At 39.0% G+C, this 21977-nt stretch overlaps 3 protein-coding genes and 1 pseudogene across 3 annotated transcripts; all 4 read left to right on the forward strand.

The window, feature by feature from the left end:
* The first annotated feature begins 1029 nt into the window (after positions 1-1029).
* LOC137739945 (xyloglucan endotransglucosylase protein 1-like) lies at positions 1030-2298 on the forward strand. The gene is made up of 3 exons (XM_068479702.1): positions 1030-1342; positions 1460-1653; positions 1750-2298. Exons 1-3 carry the CDS (start codon positions 1061-1063, stop codon positions 2153-2155), a joined length of 882 nt encoding a protein of 293 aa, XP_068335803.1. The 5' UTR covers positions 1030-1060; the 3' UTR covers positions 2156-2298.
* A 1128-nt stretch (positions 2299-3426) lies between these two features.
* On the forward strand, positions 3427-6044 carry LOC137740513 (phosphatidylglycerophosphate phosphatase 1, chloroplastic/mitochondrial-like). Its single transcript, XM_068480366.1, has 5 exons — positions 3427-4099; positions 4191-4268; positions 4434-4507; positions 4604-4711; positions 5806-6044. The coding sequence occupies exons 1-5, from the start codon at positions 3427-3429 to the stop codon at positions 5920-5922; spliced, it is 1050 nt and encodes a 349-aa protein (XP_068336467.1). The 3' UTR covers positions 5923-6044.
* Positions 6045-6538: 494 nt separating this feature from the next.
* On the forward strand, positions 6539-9873 carry LOC137739946 (MDIS1-interacting receptor like kinase 2-like; annotated as a pseudogene).
* An 8028-nt stretch (positions 9874-17901) lies between these two features.
* Positions 17902-21245, forward strand: LOC137740383 (MDIS1-interacting receptor like kinase 2-like). The gene is made up of 2 exons (XM_068480259.1): positions 17902-20474; positions 20561-21245. The coding sequence occupies exons 1-2, from the start codon at positions 17960-17962 to the stop codon at positions 20860-20862; spliced, it is 2817 nt and encodes a 938-aa protein (XP_068336360.1). The 5' UTR covers positions 17902-17959; the 3' UTR covers positions 20863-21245.
* Positions 21246-21977: the final 732 nt, after the last annotated feature.

Genomic DNA, 21977 nt, shown 5'->3' on the forward strand with positions numbered 1-21977 from the left:
TTTTTTATTTTTTTGAAAACCTCGGCGGGACGAGGTAAATTTATTGATAGAAAAAAAAGAAGTTACACCTAGTCAGGGAGAACATAAACCTTACCCCTCATAGAACAAGAAAAATGAAATACAAAGAGGGGAGACATACACCTTACCCATTTTAAAAAAGAAAATACAGGAAAAAGAGAGGGGGGGGGGGGGGGGACATAGACCACACCCCTCTTGAAAAAGAAAATACAAGAAAAAGATTGGGTGGACATATACCCAAACCCCTCTATAAACCTTAAAAGGTAAGAACCTGTAAGACAAGCTGCAAAACGAAAAAGGAAATCCAAAAAGTCACTTGATCATGACGAGGTTGATATCTCACTTCTAGTGTATGATCTTGCTTGTAGATTTCAAGATATCCCGTTCGTAAGATTAATTTTGCGACAAATGTTCTTTGAGATGTGGATCACTCTGCTCCCACTAATTCTATTTAGTTGCAAACCCTGCTAAAGAGGCAAGAACAACATGGAGGCTTTTGTAATTTTAACTGCCCTAGACGGTTTTCTTTGTATGTATAACTAGTTTATATTTTAAGGTATAGTATTGTTAAATATATATGCATTATGACAGAAGTGGATAAACCGAAAAATTACTCATCGCATGCGTGCACGTTTTAGCTTCAACGTGACCAACTAATTAATAACATGCCTCACAAGCTATAAACTCACAAAGATTCCTATTTCCTTTCCTATGCTACTTCCTAGTTCCTACGCTAATTTATTTCTTTTTTGTTCCCATGCATATTGCCTGAATTTGCAAACCTGTGTCCAGCTTTAACACAAGCTGGGGGCTTTTGCAACAAGTCAATTTTCGGAGAACAAAATCATATCATATTACCCCATACCTAATAATTTGCCAACATACAAACTTTGAATTATTAAACAATGCCAGCTTTATTCACGCGGCATACTTTATTCTACTTGCTCTCGAAGGTCTCCAACATATATATAGAGGGCGTCACAACTCAAATTTATATCATCAAAACACACACAGTTTCATATTCGTCTCTAAAGCAATCAAAATGTCTTATTCTTCTAAGCTCTCAATGGCCGTGCTTCTTTCTTTGTTCATAACTTGTGTCATGGCCATGGCTGCCTCGGCTGGCAATTTCTATCAAGATTTTGACGTTACATTCGGCGATGGACGTGCCAAGATACTCAACGGAGGACAACTCCTCACTCTTAACCTTGATCAGACTTCCGGCTCCGGTTTCAAATCCAAGAACGAGTACTTATTTGGAAGGATTGACATGCAGATCAAGCTCGTCTCAGGCAACTCAGCGGGAACTGTCACTGCCTACTATGTAAGTCGTACTACACTACATATATACCCTCTTATTAATTTGTATGCTTGTAATTGTATAGATATATTCTGTATAGTTGCTTTGCTAATTTGTGAAACAAAAATGTATATTTTTCAGTTATCTTCTGAAGGTCCTACTCATGACGAAATCGACTTTGAGTTTTTGGGAAACCTATCTGGGGATCCCTACACTCTCCATACCAATGTGTTCAGCCAAGGAAAAGGAAACAGAGAACAACAATTCCATCTTTGGTTTGATCCCACAAAGGCCTTCCACACCTACTCCATTGTTTGGAACGCACAACGTATTATGTAAGTACTACATGCATACACTCAATGGGGGAGTGTGCTGAGAATATCACTTGTTATTTTTAGACACTTTCTAATACATGTGCAAATATTATGCAGATTTTTGGTGGATAAAATTCCAATTAGAGTGTTCAACAACTTGGAATCAGTTGGTATCCCATTCCCTAAAAACCAGCCCATGAGGATTTACTCAAGCCTGTGGAATGCAGATGACTGGGCAACAAGAGGTGGCCTTGTCAAGACTGATTGGACTCAAGCTCCTTTCACCGCCTCTTACAGAAACTTCAAGGCCGATGCTTGTACTGCTGGCTCATCATCCTCCTGTGCCTCTACTGCATCTACCAATTCAGTAGGGGACAGTGCATGGCAGACTCAAGGGCTCGATGCAGCCGGCCGTAACCGGCTTCGATGGGTGCAACAGAAGTTCATGGTCTACAACTACTGCAGTGACCTTAAACGCTTCCCACAAGGCCTCCCAGCTGAATGCAGAAGATCAAGGTTCTAAAGATCCAAATATCTTCCCACAGATCATCACATATTCCCCTCTCTGATGTGCAGCATTCATTTGTGTAATTAGCTTTAATTTATGATACATTCTTTCTTCCTTTTGCAAATAAAGATTGTCTAATGTGACATTATTTTCGCTTTTTTTTTTTTTTTTTTTTTTTTCCTTTTCATTGTGAACTGAATTAAGATTATGGAATAAAGTACTTCATATTAATCGATAAATTGATAATATTTGAGTTTTCTCCAAACAATATCGAGGAAGTGTTCATTAGCGGGTTTACACAACCAATAGTAGGTTTATTTTTTATTTTTTATTTATTTATTTTTTTCATGCTGAAAAATGAACAAATCAACCAAACCAAAATTGTCGATCTCGTTTGCAGTTGTTTTCTTAATTGGCACTAAAATTGCCTTTCCATCTCAAGAAAATTGGTGGTTATTGACTTTACTAAAATATGTTTCAAATATATATATATATATATATATATATATATATATTTTTTTTTTCGCGTACTCAATCCATGAAGAGGATCATCTTTGGATTCCCATATTCTAGCCATTTATCGTACATCGTATGGTTAGCTTTCGTCAAGTACTATTTGCATTTAATTTTAAATTAAAAAAAGTCAAATGATTTATGACTGTACGATACACAATAAATAACTAAGATGTGAGGACTTCTAGGATCTCCAGAATCCTCACAATTTGAATCCGGATAGGATCCAATTCACTCAATCCGTAAATGGTCGTTTAGGGACGTGTTATATTCGTTAAAAAAACATCTTATTTTCATTATATCTCGTCTCTTAATGGTTTTAGGCACTTTGATGTTTCTTTGAAAAGTTTCGTTAATGATATATATAATCAACATTGTGTGGTCCTTTCTAAAAGTTTCATTTCAAATGGCATATTGGGAGTAACTTGGAACAAAATAAAATAAAAAGTTAATCATCAAAGGTTAAAATCATCAAAGCAAGTGGCTTTTTACAACAATACTAGAAAGGAGTTAAGCCCTGCATGACAATGTGGGTTTAAATCCCATCGGTAACTAATATAACATCTAATCTAACAAAATCGATCGTTTGACAAAAAAAATAAAAAATAAAAAATATAAATTTTAAAAATAAAAGAAAAGAAGTTGGTAGCATTGTATGGGCTCTCACATTGTTCGGCAGCACAGCCTTTTGGGCTTTTGTGGCTAACCAAGTCTCCCTAAGATCCATTAAGAATGGCACACATCCGTGTTATCCCTAAAAACTAACAAATAGAATGCAGTCGACCTCAACAACTCCATTGCCAAAATGCTCTTACCCTCTCTCCCTTAACCACTTCCACTATCGACACCCTCGCAAAACCCTCAACTTCCTTCTCCTCCCCCCAAAACCCCAAACCCACTTCACCAACCACTGCGCCCTTTCCATCTCTCACACCCACGGTTGCAGCAGAGAGCACCAGAACCAGAGCCAGAATCACATCAATGGCGATTCCGACCCCTATCAGAACGATATGTTGTTTCTGCAATTGAACCCCTCAGGAGACACCGAAGACGCCGGTAACCAAAGCCCAGAAGCCCCAAACGACGAACGAGGGCGAGATCAAAGAGAGAGCGAAGCCGATAATTCCGAGGGACTTTCGACAAACATGTGGTGGGCAGACGTGAAAGCCGCATTGGGACAAAGCTTCAACTTTGGAGCATTAGTTCGTTCAGCCATGGTGCTCACGAAAGACAAGCACTTGGTGCTGCCTCATGTTTCTGTGCCTGATATAAGGTACATTGATTGGCCTGAGTTGCATAGAAGGGGTTTCAAGGGTGTTGTGTTCGATAAGGATAATACTATCACCGCACCTTATTCCTTGACGCTTTGGGGTCCTCTTGGGTCTTCATTGGAGCAGTGCAAATCAGTTTTTGGACCCCATATCGCGGTGTTCAGTAACTCGGCAGGTAATTTTTGGCAGAACCCATTTGGAAAATATGATTTTTTGTTGTTGGTTATGTTTATTTGTCGAAGTAAAGATTTTGGTTTCATGGTTAGGGCTTTATGAGTATGACCATGATGGTTCAAAAGCTAGGGAGCTTGAAGGGGCTATTGGAATTAAAGTCATAAGACACAGTAAGTTTTTGTTATTTCTTTATTTCTGCTGCAAAGTTTTTGAATTTTTCATTTTTTGCATACCGAACTACATTTGAAAAGAGCAGGTTGGTTAAATACAAGTTTTCCATAGGAATTATAGAGCTTATGTAGTATTGATGTGGGTATTTTTATCTCATGTTATAGGAGTGAAGAAACCAGCCGGAACAGCTGAAGAGATCGAGAAGCATTTTGGTTGTAAATCGTCACACCTTATTATGGTAGATAAGATTCATAGACATCTTGGATTGTTTTATTTGATCTTTGTCTGGATTACAATGAATAAATGACTCATGGGATATTTTTGTCTGTTGCAGGTGGGTGATCGGCCCTTAACTGATATTGTCTATGGTAATCAAAATGGATTTCTAACTATTTTAACCGAACCGTTGAGTCTCAACGAGGAACCGTTCATTGTTAGGCAGGTTAGTTTTTGTTTCTTCTCAAAATACTTTTCATACTCTGAAAGTGAATGCTGTGTCATTTTCTCTTTTCCAAACAAAAAATGGTATAATATCTGATAAGGCAGTTGGTGCAAATGGTTGGCTCTTCCTGAATTGAGGGAACGAAAAATCAGTCTGCTATGCCTAATTTGGGAAATGCCTAGTTTGTGGTGTCAGTAGCTATCCTTCATTTGTCCATACTTTTATCCTTGTGATTTAGGATAGTACAGAATCCTCTTATGAGCTGTCTTGTAGGGTAAGGATGGTGGAAAAACCCCGGTTGTCGCAAACCAAATATAAAGAAGATAAGGAGGGGAAATCAAACTAAACAATCACCCCAAAGAAAGAATAAAAAGGAGCATCCAAGAGTGTAGACTTCAAAAGGAAAAAAAAAAAAATGATTCTTCGGACTCTACTAGAATTTCTTGCGGTCTCACCTTTCAAAAGTTTGACTTTTAGGTTCTGTCTAAGTTCACTCAAACAAGCACAAATGAGCAGCTCCCAAATTTCCAAACTTGTCATGAGTCATTCTGCCCAATTTGTGTCAATTTGAGAGTGATTTGAAAACAGACCATGCAAACAGAAAGCCACTTCAAATAATGGAAAAGCATCCCTCTTTGGGAATCAAGGACTCTGAATCTTGTTCTTTAGAAATAACAATGGCGCAAAGGCCTTAAAAAACTGCCTAGACGGATTCATCTAACACCGGTGTTGCCTGAGATACATTCCGACCAAGTTTTCTGCCATCTCCGTTTCAGACTTGTAATCACACACAAACTCCAAAGACATCTTATAAAACTACCAATCTTGACATGGGAACCCCTTTGGAATATGGTACAGCAACGGTCACCATCTTAGTAAAGTGGCTAGGCTGTTGCGTTGTTTTAGATTTGTACCTTGGGCAAGGATGATGCAAAATACATGAAATATATTTTTTTTCTTCAGAATTTAGACTTATTTTTGTATTAGATACTTTGGACTGTATCTACGCTATAGTTTATGTTTTTATGTTTTCGGAATTAAAGGTCTAAAGTTTCTGTTAGTTGTCTCTGAACATTTACTTGTAACAATTGCAGGTGAGGAAACTAGAAACAGCCCTTGTGAATCATAGGTTTAAGAGAGGGTTAAAGCCCACCAGTCATGGGCTGTTGCCTGACGGCAAGCAGTGTGTGAAACATCCGCCACCACTGTAAGAATTATTATCGATATAATTCAAAAACAAAGTTCTTCCATCAGTCCTAGTGATCTTGTTAGTTTGATTCAAAGCAATGAAAATATTTATTTTCTTTCTCCAGTAAATTGAGTAATATTTTAACCTTTGCTTTGTGAAAAAAAGAACTAACAATTAACAATTCAACCCACTAATGCTATCGTTTGTTAAAAAAAAAAAAAAGTGCTGGGGGTTGTGAAATAAATTGAAGAGCATATATAGTGAGCATGGCGGTGTCTGGAGCCATCACTGGAGCGTGCAAGAGGAGGATGGTTGAACGACGGATTTGAAAGAATGCAATTCCTCGTTGGTGCTGTGGTCATAACTGGATATCGAACCTCATTGTTGCTCAGTCCTCCGTGTCTTCAACTCGAATATCAGGAACGTCCAAGAACAAAACCATCCTCAGACCAATGTCACTGTTCATCTTTGTGTTGTATGTATGCGATAACAAAACCATCCTCAGACCTTAAAAACCAGGTTGTCTTCTCTTGGGTCAGCTATCAAGGCCAACTTGTAAACAGCTCTCTTCCCTTGATTTAAGGGAGTTGACTTGATTTAAGAATTAGATTAGGCACCTAAGTTTGTCTGGTCACATGGTTCCTGTCGGCTGCTTGTAGCCATCTCCATCTCTCCTTCTCCTCCCCTGTTTCATACATACTTGGCCTCTTGTACATTGAATATATATGAAATACATTACAATTTAAAACCGAAAAATCTACAAAAACAGATGATCATGTCTATGGTAGATAAAATTCTCCATCGTAATATCAATATGTTCCGAATCTTGTTCATCCCTGTCGTCATGACCCTTGTTTCGATTTCTTCTGTGGAAATAGCAACTTCTGTGTCTTTAACAGCAACAGAGGGACGAGAAGCGGTGGCTCTTCTAAAATGGAAGGATAGCCTTGACAACCAAAGCTGATCTCTTATGTCTTCGTGGTTCGGAAAAAAGTCCTAGCAGCTGGAGAGGAATAGCCTGCAAGGAATTCAGAAGCATTACTGATATTAATCTTACGAGGAGCGGCTTAAGAGGTACACTCCATGCTTTCAGCTTTTCGTCATTCCCTTCTCTCCTAAGTTTTGATCTCAGCCACAACTCTTTCTATGGACGTATTCCCTCCGGTGTAGCTAGCCTTTCTAGTCTCATCTACCTTGATTTGAGTAGAAATCAACTCGCTGGAATATTACCATCTGAATTAGGCCTGATGACAAGTCTTCACGTGCTTTATCTGCATGATAATGGCATAAATGGATCAATTCCTCAAGAAATAGGATCACTCAGCTCACTCCAAAAGCTAGGGTTGGGCAGAAACAGCCTCACAGGTCCAATCCCAGCCTCCCTATGGAAGTTGGGCAACTTGTCCGCACCATACTTGTACCAAAATAAACACACCGGAACAATTCCACAAGAAGCAGGAAATCTTAAATCTCTTAACCAGCTGCACTTGCAAATGAAGGTTTGATTCCTCCATCCATAGGGAACCTCGTCAATTTGACGATTTTAGCGCTTCTTCTGAATAATTTTTATGGATCCATTCCTTCAACTTTTGGAAACCTGACCAAGCTTACCTTATTAGATGTACAGCAAAACCAATTGACTGGCCACATACCACCAGAAATTGGAAAGCTCAAATTGCTTACCAAACTAGGATTGTTCATGAACCATCTTAGTGGCACCATTCCTCGAGAACTACAGAATCTTACAAATCTGAAAAACTTAGGGGTGTCCAGCAATATGTTGTCTGGCTATCTTCCCCAAGACATTTGCTCTAGTGGACTACTTGTAAATTTTACAGCAAATGACAATTATTTCATTGGCTCTGCCCGAAAGGTTTAAGAAATTGCTCCAGTTTGTACAGAGTGAGGCTTGATGGAAACCGGTTATCAGGAAACCTATCCGAAGACCTTGGTGTTTATCCAAACTTAAATTACATTGATTTGAGCCATAACAATTTCTATGGGGAACTTTCTCAGAACTGGGGGCAGTGCCAAAGTCTGCAAAGCTTGAAAATCTCCCACAACAGAATTTCCGGAGGGATTCCTCCTCAGCTTGGGGAAGCGGTGCAGCTGCGAGTACTTGACCTCTCCTCAAATTATCTAGTTGGGACTATTCCAAAGGAACTGGGGAGATCAGTATCACTGTTTGACCTTAACCTGGGTGGTAATGAACTTTCAGGCAGTATTCCGTGGGAAATTGGAATGCTATCCAATCTTGAAGAAATTAACGTGGCAGCAAACAATCTCACTGGATTGTTTCCTGAGCAACCATATCAGTGCTCAAAGTTACTGAACATAAATTTGAGCGTAAATGGATTCATAGAGAGTCTTCCTTTTCAGATTGGGAGCTTACAATCTCTTCAGGTTCTTGATCTCAGTCATAATTCACTTAGAGGAGAGATACCGCCGCAGTTTGGAGAACTGGAAAGCTTAGAAGCAATGAATCTGTCTCACAATGAGCTCTCTGGTTCCTTCCCATCTAGTTTTGGTAATATGTTACACTTGACTGCTATTGACATATCCTACAATCAACTGGAGGCTCCTCTTCCGAACATCAAAGCCTTCAACGAGGCTCCAGTCGAAGCTTTAGAAAATAACAAAGGCTTGTGTGGTAATGCCACTGGCCTGAAGCCGTGCCAATCTACCATAAGAAACACAAAAAATAACAATAATAACATCATTATGATTGCAGCCCTCATTTCAGGAATTCTGTTTCTTGGGTTCATTGTAGTTCGGATTCTCTACATTCGGCGCCCACACCAGATTGTAGAAGAACAGCAAATGCCAAGAGAAACACAAACAGAAAATCTCTTTACAATTTGGAGTTATGATGGAAGATTGGTGTATGAGGACATCGTTGCAGCTACAGAGGAATTTGACTCTAAACATTGTGTAGGAGCAGGGGGCCGTGCAAGTGTTTATAAAGCTAAGCTGCAAACAGGCCAGATTGTTGCGGTGAAGAAACTTCATACTCTGCAGGAGGGTGGGATAGCAAATCTGAAGGCTTTTGAGAGTGAGATTCGTGCTCTCTCAGAAATTCGCCATCGCAACATTGTCAAGCTCTATGGCTTTTGCACACATCCACGGCACTCATTCTTGGTTTACCAGTTTCTGGAAGGGGGAAGCTTAGAAAGGGTACTCAACAATGACAACGAAGCAACTATGTTTGAATGGATTTCAAGGATTAACCTTGTCAAAAGCATGGTGAATGCTTTATCCTACATGCACCATGACTGCTTGCCTCCAATTGTTCACCAAGACATGTCAAGCAAGAACATCTTGCTGGATTTGGAACATGCTGCTTACGTCTCTGATTTCGGCACAGCTAGAATTTTGAAGCCTGACTCTTCCAATTGGACTTCATTTGCAGGCACATTTGGATACACTACTCCAGGTAGTTTTCCGGTTGTTATAATTTGTCACGGTAACCATATAATATCTAGGCGAATGCAATAACAGTTGCGTCCATAGTTGCTTGTTGGGTTTGCAGAGTCTGCATACACAACGGAGGTGAATGAGAAATGTGATGCTTATAGCTTTGGAGTGTTAACTTTAGAAGTGATCATGGGAAAGCATCCGGGAGATCTCATGATCGCAGTTCTGTCCTCGACAACATCAACCGTGCTTAATACACCGCTGACGGATGTGTTGGACCAAAGACTTTCGACTCCAAGAGATCAAGTTGCAGACAAAGTGGCGTTTGTTGTGAAGATTGCATTTTCATGCCTGCAAACCAACCCACAATCTCGGCCAACCATGCAACAAGTCTCCCAGGAGCTAACAAATATTCCAAGGGCTTCTTTACCAATCTCATTTGATAAGATCACGTTGGGACATCTTGTGAACAATGTTTAATTTCCTCAGTATCTGCATCAAATATTTCCCACAAACTTAAGATTGTGTATCGAACCGTACCTTATTTCGCTTTCTTTGACCGTATAGTAATTTCTCTCAAGAACTTGGAGGGCAGTATACCGTTGTATGTATACGGCTTATATATATTGTCTGATTGGTGTCTCTCAACTTCATTATTGCTTAAAAGTTTGTAACCAGTTCTAAAATTTGTTCATATTTTCCCAATTCCCATGGGGTGAAGCGTATTGTTGATACATTGGAATAAAAACATTTACCAGTCCCAATCGTGTTTTTTGGTTTTACAATCTTTTAACCAATGAGAGAAAATACAACATTTTCCCCCTATGGATTGAGTAATCTTAACACAATCTGGCTTCATAAATGGGAAACGAGAACACCACAGTTGAAGTTGAAAATTTTGGGCCATTCCAATTTAACCTTCGACTAAAGGTGACTGATATTTTGTATATACTAATTTTGATAAATACGGCTGTTTATGCGGGGGGCTTTTTGGCCCTTAAAATAGTACATGCTGAGAAAAAGACTAAGAAAAGCTCAAGGAAGATCAAGGCCCAGTGAATTTAAAAAGAGGCATTTATGAGCGCTATGGCCGACTGTTCATAAGTCTAGTCTGACTAAATAGCATAAAACACTTTTCGACTGGTACAAGCACATGGGCAAACTGACAACTTTAGGACACAAAACTCCAAGAACAAGCCTACTCAGACACTAACCTAGGCCACATGTCAGTCACCAGCGAAGACAAAAACCTATGAAGGGATGTAAGGCTCCCGGACCATTGTTCGGAAGGAAAATCATTGACTAGTCAAGGCCTAGCTTAGTGCTCAATATGCGTTGGCCCAAAAAAACATGTAATCCCAGCTGAGCTACCATCACCTCATTGCCACTTGTCAATTGATGTGCGAAAGGATAGTCAGCATATCAGTCTACGTAGGTAGCTCATTTAATGTCAGAATAGTAAAGTAGGTGAGTCCAGGATTTTGTTGGGCTCATTGAAGGCCTTTTTTTTTTTTGGGGGGGGGGGGGTGTTTGGTGTGGGGTGTAAGTGCCCCTTGTAATGCATCGGACGATTGAGGGAAGATAAAAATTTTACTATAGCCAAGTGCTTCTTGCAATCATCAAATCAATATATATTCCAAGCACCACTGTTGATGTAGCCCAATTTGAGGATTTAACCACTTAAAATCTTGAGTCAATTATTTTCATAGCTTTAAACACGAAACCATCAAGAGACAATTGTTCTAGTTTGTTAACCAACAAATTTTAAGCGTTAACAAATAACGACACAAAGATTGACATATAAGCAGAAGTTTGTGGAAGAAGAAATAAAATTATGAAAGATCCGATCACATTATTTTCAAACTCATGCGTTGAACTTGGAATAATCCAGAAAAAGTGATTTCGCTGGACCACCAAAGAGATAGGTATCGTGTTTGTGGTTATATTTCTCATACAATTTTAGTCAAATAGATTGTGTTCGAGTTGGGTAAAAGTTCACACAACACAAGATATATTTTCCACCATGCTTTCGTTACCCATGTTCTAGTCTCCTCTATTGACCCTGGCCGGGCAGTAAACCTTTTCTCACTTTGAGGTGACTCATTCAACAACCTGTATTGAATCATTCGATATTATACCCATACATAACATTAATCATTATAATATAAATTATATGGCTAGATTAAAAACATCTAATGGTATTTTAATTAAATTAACTAATAAATTTAAAATATAAGCGTAAAACTAATAATTATTGAGGGGCTATGTTTTGCCTATTTCGATTGGAGAAGACATATAATTATGGTTTATAGTTTGATATTGTTCATTTAAAAATAAATTTCAATAGGGCTATAATTCTGAACACGGTTAGGCTTAACCCTTTCAGTTGGAGATGACTTAAGCTGCTCATTTGGACTTCATTTGCAGGCACATTTGGATACACTACTCCAGGTAGTTTTCCGGTTGTTATAATTTGTCACGGTAACCATATAATATCTAGGCGAATGCAATAACAGTTGCGTCCATAGTTTTGTTTTTTTTCTTTCGGACTAGAGTTTTGAGTTGCGTATTGGGTTTGCAGAGTTTGCATGCACAATGGAGGTGAATGAGAAATGTGATGTTTATAGCTTAGGAGTGTTAACTTTAGAAGTGATCATGGGAAAGCATCCGGGAGATCTCATGATCGCAGTTCTGTCCTCGACAACATCAACCGTGCTTAATACACCGCTGACGGATGTGTTGGACCAAAGACTTTCGACTCCAAGAGATCAAGTTGCAGACAAAGTGGCGTTTGTTGTGAAGATTGCATTTTCATGCCTGCAAACCAACCCACATTCTCGGCCAACCATGCAACAAGTCTCCCAGGAGCTAACAAATATTCCAAGGGCTTCTTTACCAATCTCATTTGATAAGATCACGTTGGGACATCTTGTGAACAATGTTTAATTTCCTCAGTATCTGCATCAAATATTTCCCACAAATTTAAGATTGTGTATTGAACCGTACCTTATTTTGCTTTCTTTGACCGTATAGTAATTTCTCTCAAGAACTTGGAGGGCAGTATACCGTTGTATGTATACGGCTTATATATATTGTCTGATTGGTGTCTCTCAACTTCATTATTGCTTAAAAGTTTGTAACCAGTTCTAAAATTTGTTCATATTTTCCCAATTCCCATGGGGTGAAGCGTATTGTTGATACATTGGAATAAAAACATTTACCAGTCCCAATCGTGTTTTTTGGTTTTACAATCTTTTAACCAATGAGAGAAAATACAACATTTTCCCCCTATGGATTGAGTAATCTTAACACAATCTGGCTTCACAAATGGGAAACGAGAACACCACAGTTGAAGTTGAAAATTTTGGGCCATTCCAATTTAACCTTTGACTAAAGGTGACTGATATTTTGTATATACTAATTTTGATAAATACGGCTGTTTATGCGGGGGGCTTTTTGGCCCTTAAAATAGTACGTGCTGAGAAAAAGACTAAGAAAAGCTCAAGGAAGATCAAGGCCCAGTGAATTTAAAAAGAGGCATTTATGAGCGCTATGACCGACTGTTCATAAGTCTAGTCTGACTAAATAGCATAAAACACTTTTCGACTGGTACAAGCACATGGGCAAACTGACAACTTTAGGACACAAAACTTCAAGAACAAGCCTACTCAGACACTAACCTAGGCCACATGTCAGTCACTAGCGAAGACAAAAACCTATGAAGGGATGTAAGGCTCCCGGACCATTGTTCGGAAGGAAAATCATTGACTAGTCAAGGCCTAGCTTAGTGCTCAATATGCGTTGGCCCAAAAAAACATGTAATCCCAGCTGAGCTACCATCACCTCATTGCCACTTGTCAATTGATGTGCGAAAGGATAGTCAGCATACCAGTCTACGTAGGTAACTCATTTAATGTCAGAATAGTAAAGTAGGTGAGCCCATGATTTTGTTGGGCTCATTGAAGGCCTTTTTTTTTGCCGCCGGCGGGGGGGGGGGGGGGGGGGGGGGTGGTGGTGTTGTGGGGTGTAAGTGCCCCTTGTAACGCATCGGACGATTGAGGGAAGATAAAAATTTTACTATAGCCAAGTGCTTCTTGCAATCATCAAATCAATATATATTCCAAGCACCACTGTTGATGTAGCCCAATTTGAGGATTTAACCACTTAAAATCTTGAGTCAATTATTTTCATAGCTTTAAACACGAAACCATCAAGAGACAATTGTTCTAGTTTGTTAACCAACAAATTTTAAGCGTTAACAAATAACGACACAAAGATTGACATATAAGCAGAAGTTTGTGGAAGAAGAAATAAAATTATGAAAGATCCGATCACATTATTTTCAAACTCATGCGTTGAACTTGGAATAATCCAGAAAAAGTGATTTCGCTGGACCACCAAAGAGATAGGTATCGTGTTTGTGGTTATATTTCTCATACAATTTTAGTCAAATAGATTGTGTTCGAGTTGGGTAAAAGTTCACACAACACAAGATATATTTTCCACCATGCTTTCGTTACCCATGTTCTAGTCTCCTCTATTGACCCTGGCCGGGCAGTAAACCTTTTCTCACTTTGAGGTGACTCATTCAACAACCTGTATTGAATCATTCGATATTATACCCATACATAACATTAATCATTATAATATAAATTATATGGCTAGATTAAAAACATCTAATGGTATTTTAATTAAATTAACTAATAAATTTAAAATATAAGCGTAAAACTAATAATTATTGAGGGGCTATGTTTTGCCCCTTTCGATTGGAGAAGACATATAATTATGGTTTATAGTTTGACATTGTTCATTTAAAAATAAATTTCAATAGGGCTATAATTCTGAACACGGTTAGGCTTAACCCTTTCAGTTGGAGATGACTTAAGCTGCTCATTTGGACTTCATTTGCAGGCACATTTGGATACACTACTCCAGGTAGTTTTCCGGTTGTTATAATTTGTCACGGTAAACATATAATATCTAGGCGAATGCAATAACAGTTGCGTCCATAGTTTTGTTTTTTATTCTTTCGGACTAGAGTTTTGAGTTGCTTATTGGGTTTGCAGAGTTTGCATGCACAATGGAGGTGAATGAGAAATGTGATGTTTATAGCTTAGGAGTGTTAACTTTAGAAGTGATCATGGGAAAGCATCCGGGAGATCTCATGATCGCAGTTCTGTCCTCGACAACATCAACCGTGCTTAATACACCGCTGACGGATGTGTTGGACCAAAGACTTTCGACTCCAAGAGATCAAGTTGCAGACAAAGTGGCGTTTGCTGTGAAGATTGCATTTTCATGCCTGCAAACCAACCCACATTCTCGGCCAACCATGCAACAAGTCTCCCAGGAGCTAACAAATATTCCAAGGGCTTCTTTACCAATCTCATTTGATAAGATCACGTTGGGACATCTTGTGAACAATGTTTAATTTCCTCAGTATCGGCATCAAATATTTCCCACAAACTTAAGATTGTGTATTGAACCGTACCTTATTTCGCTTTCTTTGACCGTATAGTAATTTCTCTCAAGAACTTGGAGGGCAGTATACCGTTGTATGTATACGGCTTATATATATTGTCTGATTGGTGTCTCTCAACTTCATTATTGCTTAAAAGTTTGTAACCAATTCTAAAATTTGTTCATATTTTCCCAATTCCCATGGGGTGAAGCGTATTGTTGATACATTGGAATAAAAACATTTACCAGTCCCAATCGTGTTTTTTGGTTTTACAATCTTTTAACCAATGAGAGAAAATACAACATTTTCCCCCTATGGATTGAGTAATCTTAACACAATCTGGCTTCACAAATGGGAAACGAGAACACCACAGTTGAAGTTGAAAATTTTGGACCATTCCAATTTAACCTTTGACTAAAGGTGACTAATATTTTGTATATACTAATTTTGATAAATACGGCTGTTTATGCGGGGGGCTTTTTGGCCCTTAAAATAGTACATGCTGAGAAAAAGACTAAGAAAAGCTCGAGGAAGATCAAGGCCCAGTGAATTTAAAAAGAGGCATTTATGAGCGCTATGGCCGACTGTTCATAAGTCTAGTCTGACTAAATAACATAGAACACTTTTCGACTAATACAAGCACATGGGCAAACTGACAACTTTAGGACACAAAACTCCAAGAACAAGCCTACTCAGACACTAACCTAGGCCACATGTCAGTCACCAGCGAAGACAAAAACCTATGAAGGGATGTAAGGCTCCCGGACCATTGTTCGGAAGGAAAATCATTGACTAGTCAAGGCCTAGCTTAGTGCTCAATATGTGTCGGCCCAAAAAAACATGTAATCCCAGCTGAGCTACCATCACCTCATTGCCACTTGTCAATTGATGTGCGAAAGGATAGTCAGCATACCAGTCTACGTAGGTAGCTCATTTAATGTTAGAATAGTAAAGTAGGTGAGCCCAGGACTTTGTTGGGCTCATTGAAGGCTTTTTTTTTTTTTTTTGGGGGGGGGGGGGTGGTGGTGGTAAGTGCCCCTTGTATCGCATCGGAAGATTGAGGGGAGATAAAAATTTTACTATAGCCAAGTGCTTCTTGCAATCATCAAATCAATATATATTCCAAGCACCACGGTTGATGTAGCCCAATTTGAGGATTTAACCACTTAAAATCTTGAGTCAATTATTTTCATAGCTTTAAACACGAAACCATCAAGAGACAATTGTTCTAGTTTGTTAACCAACAAATTTTAAGCGTTAACAAATAACGACACAAAGATTGACATATAAGCAGAAGTTTGTGGAAGAAGAAATAAAATTATGAAAGATCCGATCACATTATTTTCAAACTCATGCGTTGAACTTGGAATAATCCAGAAAAAGTGAATTCGCTGGACCACCAAAGAGATAGGTATCGTGTTTGTGGTTGTATTTCTCATACAATTTTAGTCAAATAGATTGTGTTCGAGTTGGGTAAAAGTTCACACAACACAAGATATATTTTCCACCATGCTTTCGTTACCCTTGTACTGGTCTCCTCTATTGACTCTGGCCGGGCAGTAAACCTTTTCTCACCAACCTGTATTGAATCATTCGATATTATAAACATAACCTTAATCATTATAATATAAACTATACGGTTAGATTTAAAAATATGTAATGGTAGTTTAATTAAATTAACTAATAAATTTAAAATATAAGCTTAAAACTAATAAATTATTGAGGAACTATGTTGCCCCTTTGATTGGAGGAGGCATATGATTATGGTTTGACACTGTTCATTTAAAAATAAATTTTAATAGGGCTATCTGAACACGGTTAGGTTTAACCCTTTCGCTGCCATTTGTTAAGAGCTCATGGATAGAGGAACATACCCACATTTCCTTTGCATGTTGGTTCATTCGGCTCTATGTGTGACAACATTATAATTTTTTATTCAACTGTCCTCCAAGTGTAATCATGTGATGCTCGTACAAATTTCTCTTCAAATTATATTTAAAAACCGGAAACTTAGCTCTTAAACAATCTCAAGTTATGCCTTACCTCTTAAACAATCTCAAGTTATGCCCTCACATATTGTTGCCGGGTTTGCACGTTATAATGAACTGAGGTCAAAAGAGAGAGTCATCCTTATGCGGAACATGTTGAATGTGCTAAAAATTTAGACTTCCAAACAATTTCTCTGGCATTGACAACATAACATGACTTTGAAAAACCTAATTGGCATAAATCATTTCACAGTTCACACTCAGGAAGTAACTTAGATGGTGCAAGTAATGCTAATAAACTTTATATTATAATTAGTTAGACAATTCGAATTTGGCACCTAAGTTGACATAAAGTCAAGGGTGAAATGACAAAATCCATTCCTAGACGGCTAAAATTTGAACCTAATCTTTGTCTGTATGCTGATAGGATGACGCTGCTGTGCTTCCCTCAATCCACTATTGCTGCAGCTCTCTGTTTTTTTAAAAGGCAACACATATTTTTTAAGTCACCAGTTGGTCTTCCGACGAGAATTTGATGTTTATGTTCACACTTTTGTCAGCATTCACAGGAGGACAACGCAAGACTATGCTTGAAACGAACAAACTAGTTTCTTGCGATTAATAAAATAATCACTCATGGACGTGGACCTTGATCTTATCATTGTCTTCAATTGGGGATATCTTTAAATTTAAAACAATGTAAAATACACAATTTTTCTAGTTTTCACACATATTGTTTATTTTTATTCGTCCATTATTTCAATTTAATTTATTTAATTCGATGGTTAGAAATAGAGAAGAGTGTGTGAATCATCTCTCAAAAAACTATATCAACAATACTCAAGCACATGACCTCATATGTAGATTAAACTACTTGAGTTACAAATTACGCGTGCAATTTTCCTTTTGATGCTTTAAAGCTGAAATGCTGAAACGTGTTTTAATTTTCTACTTTTAATACAAGTAGTATTAGGGAAGATTATAGAACTCGTGATCTCAGATTCATAACATGAATGTTCTTAACTAAAATCCTTTCTTAATTGCAATGAATATGTGTCGTATTAATTTATAATAAATTTATGCACATGTCATATACACAATATATTTAGTATATTTTTATATAATAGAGCACCTTAAAACAAAAACCAGCTTAATTTGGCAGACGGGCTTCTTGATCCATCCTGTGGTTTCCAGATATGAAGAAATCCTCACAACTTAAAATTATGGCATCCAAAGAAGAAAAAGCACTTTCTCCCAAAGCTGCTTATTCACAGAATTCACTTCAAGTCATCCGAATTATACTCATTCTCATGTTGGTTTCTTCAGCTTCAACAGCAACAGCAGGACAAGAAGCAGAAGCACTTCTGAATTGGAAAGCTAGCCTTGACAACAACAAAAGCCTCTCTCTCTTGCCTTCATGGATTGGAAACAGCACATGCAATTGGGAAGGAATTTCTTGTAACAATTTTGGAAGCATAACCCAAATAAACCTCACTTCTTCTGGCTTAAGAGGTACACTTCTTGATTTTGGTTTCTCATCTTTTCCAAGTCTCATGAGCCTTAATCTGAGCCACAACACGATTTTCGGAACAATCCCATTGGAGATAGGGTTTTTGAAAAGCCTTCGAACCCTTGATCTTACCGGAAACAACATTAATGGATCCATTCCCCATGAAGTTGGAATGTTAGGCAACTTAACCTTTCTTTCCCTTCATGACAACAAACTATCTGGAAATTTCCCAATAGAAATATGCATGCTGAGTTCGCTCAGTGTGCTTGATGTAGGAATAAACAATCTCACGGGTTCAATTCCAGAAGAAATCGGAAACCTGTCCAGCTTAACTTTTCTGGCCCTGGGTGGCAACAATTTCTCCGGCTCAATTCCTTCCACCATAGGCAACCTGACCAGGCTCAAGGTGTTATATCTGATGGCGAATCAATTAAGTGGAAGTATCCCACCTGAAGTAGGAAAGCTCAAATTTATTACTGATCTAGGATTGGTGGATAACCAACTCAATGGCTCCCTTCCTTCAGAAATGAATAATTTTACATTTCTGAAGGAGTTGTGGTTGAGCAACAACAACTTTTCTGGCAGCATTCCACAAGGCATATGCATCGGTGGAGTACTTGAAACGTTTACAGCACACAACAATCAGTTCACAGGCCTCATGCCTGGAAGCTTGAGGAACTGCACCAGCTTAGTTCGATTGAGGCTTGAGAGGAACCAGCTGACAGCAAACATAGCGCAAGAATTTGGCATTTATCCAAAACTAACTTATGTCGATTTGAGTTACAACAGATTTTATGGGGAGCTTTCTGAGAACTGGGGCCAGTGCCAAAACTTACAAAGCTTGAGGCTCAGCAACAACAGAATTTCCGGGGGAGTTCCACGGTTTGAGGGATCAATGCAGCTGCATGTGCTTGTCCTCTCTTCAAATAATCTCACAGGGACAGTCCCGATTGAACTAGGGAGGTTGACATTAATGTTCAACCTTAACCTTGGTGATAACAAACTTTCAGGTAGCGTGCCTGTGGAGATTGGAATGCTAACCAATCTACAACATCTTAACTTAGCTGCCAATGATTTCAGTGGAACAATTCCTAAACAATTAGACAGGTGCAGAGAATTGTTGAACTTGAATTTGAGCAGAAACAGATTTGGTGGCAGCATTCCTCCTGAAATGAGCAGCATAGACTCTCTTCAAGTTCTTGATCTGAGTCAAAATTCACTGATGAGTGACATCCCACCGCAGCTTGGGAATTTGATGAAGTTGGAAGCCTTGAATCTCTCCCACAATGAGCTCTCTGGTTCGATCCCATCCACATTCGATAACATGTTGAGCTTGACAGTTGTTGACATATCATACAATCACTTGGAAGGTCCTCTTCCCAACAACAAAGCATTCCGCGAGGCTTCGCCTCTAGCTTTTGTGAATAACGCAGGCTTGTGTGGCAATGCCACCGGTTTGAATGTTTGTCCGTCCGAAACAAGAGGGGAGAAAAAGAGCAGCAAATCGGTTATCTTCATTGTACTACTTGTTTTAGGCATCCTGTTTTTTGCATTTTTTGTTACTGGGATTCTTTGCGTGGTCTACTATCCACGGGAAGCACAATTAAATGAAGACCAATTTGCGGTTTGGAGCTATGATGGAAGACTTCAGTTTGAAGACATCATTGAAGCCACAGAGGAATTCAACTCCAAATATTGTGTGGGGGTGGGAGGCAATGCAAGTGTTTACAAAGCTGAGCTCCCAACAGGCCGGATTGTTGCGGTGAAGAAACTTCACATGCTGCAGGACAGGGGAGTGGCAAATCTCAAGGCTTTCGAGAGTGAGGTTCGTGCTCTTACAGAAATCCGTCACAGAAACATTTTAAAGCTTTATGGTTTCTGTTCGCATCCGCAGCATCCTCTTTTGTTGTACGATTTTGTAGAAGGAGGAAGCTTGGAAAACATACTAACCGACGAAAACCATGCGGTTAAGTTTGGATGGATCGAGAGGGTGAATGTTGTCAAGGATGTTGCTAATGCATTGTCTTATATGCATCATGATTGTTCACCTCCTATAGTACATCGAGACATTTCGAGTAAGAACATCTTGCTGGATTTGGAATATGGAGCTTATGTCTCTGATTTTGGTACAGCTAAGCTCTTGAATCTTGAGACTTCAAATTGGACTTCGTTTGCAGGCACATTTGGATATAGTGCTCCAGGTACTTATTTTCTGCACGAATTCTTCCAGTTAACATGAGTACTAGTCCCTGCTTTTGTTCATTATGATTTGGTCTTTGTTCTGCAGAGTTAGCATACACGATGGAAGTGAATGAGAAATGCGATGTTTATAGCTTTGGAGTGGTAGCACTAGAAGTGATCATGGGAAAGCATCCCGGAGACCTCCTCTCCTATTTTTTGTCATTGTCATTAACATCAACACCCGAACCTATACAACTGAACGACGTCTTAGACAAGAGCCTCCCGCCTCCTGGAAATCATGTTGTCAACAAGGTGATCACCGTTGCAAACCTTGCATTTGCGTGCTTGCGAACGAATCCACAATCTCGACCGACCATGCAACAAATTTCCCGCGAGTTGTTATTTTGAAGGACCATTTTTGCCAAAGATGTTTTAAGGAAACACCTAATTACATAAGCTATGACGAAACTCTATGCTAATAAAGCAGGTCATATTAACATGATGAGAGCCACTCCGATCTCTGTCCGTAACCTGCAGATTGAGAGATCCAGACCGTTCAAGCTATTAGAGATAATACTGTAAAGGATAAAACTTAGAGCTGATATATTTGTTTTACCTGTTTTGGATACTTTTGGTTAGTTAGGTGAGCTGTCCTTTCTGTCAGTTAGATGAGGTGTTAAGTACAAGGCTTTATATGGTTTGTATATATACCAACAATGTAATCTTATTCATTAAGAAATGAAATCACAATTATTCAATATGGTATCCATCGCCTCTGTCTAAAGACTCTCTCACCTCTAATCTTCTTCGCTTCCTCACCGACGAACAGTTCTTCGTCCTCTTCCTCTTCCTCCTCCAAACCCTAGATTTCAACCATGGCAGCTAATTCCTCTACATCTGACTTTGAAATTCATCCCTCTCCGGTCACAAATCAGTACCCTAACTCTTCTCATTCGCTGATTTCTTCAATCACGATTCAAAATATTGGATCTTTGGTTCCAATCAAGCTCACCACCACAAATTATCTTACCTGGAGTGCTCTCTTCGCTCCAATTTTTCGCCGGTACAATCTCACTGGCATTGTTGATGGCTCGGTGGCTGCTCCACCCAAATTTCTTCGCAATTCGGCTGGAAATCGCACATCTATGTTGAATCCTGAGTTCATAATCTCATTCATTAAGAAATGAAATCACAATTATTCAATACAAGCGAGCACATAGATGAGATCAAAGGTGTAGAAATGCTGGCAGCCACTGTAGGTAAAATTCAGAAGATATAATGGGACCGGTCAACAGCAATCGAAGTGGCCGCAGTGCAAGCAGGTAGGCAGCATTGCACTCCAGCAGCATTGCAAGCAGGCAGGCAACATTACACACAAGCAATAGCATGCTTCGGTGCCCTCAGTGAGCCTAGGGTGATGACAGGCTCGCGCCTCTGACGCTCCTCCTACACTCTTAGCGGCATGATAGGAGCATATTTAGGCGACTTACTTAGCTTGTTTTCGTGCATTTATATTGTTAATT

Source organism: Pyrus communis, chromosome 7, assembly GCF_963583255.1.
Source record: "Pyrus communis chromosome 7, drPyrComm1.1, whole genome shotgun sequence".
Taxonomy (NCBI): domain Eukaryota; kingdom Viridiplantae; phylum Streptophyta; class Magnoliopsida; order Rosales; family Rosaceae; genus Pyrus; species Pyrus communis.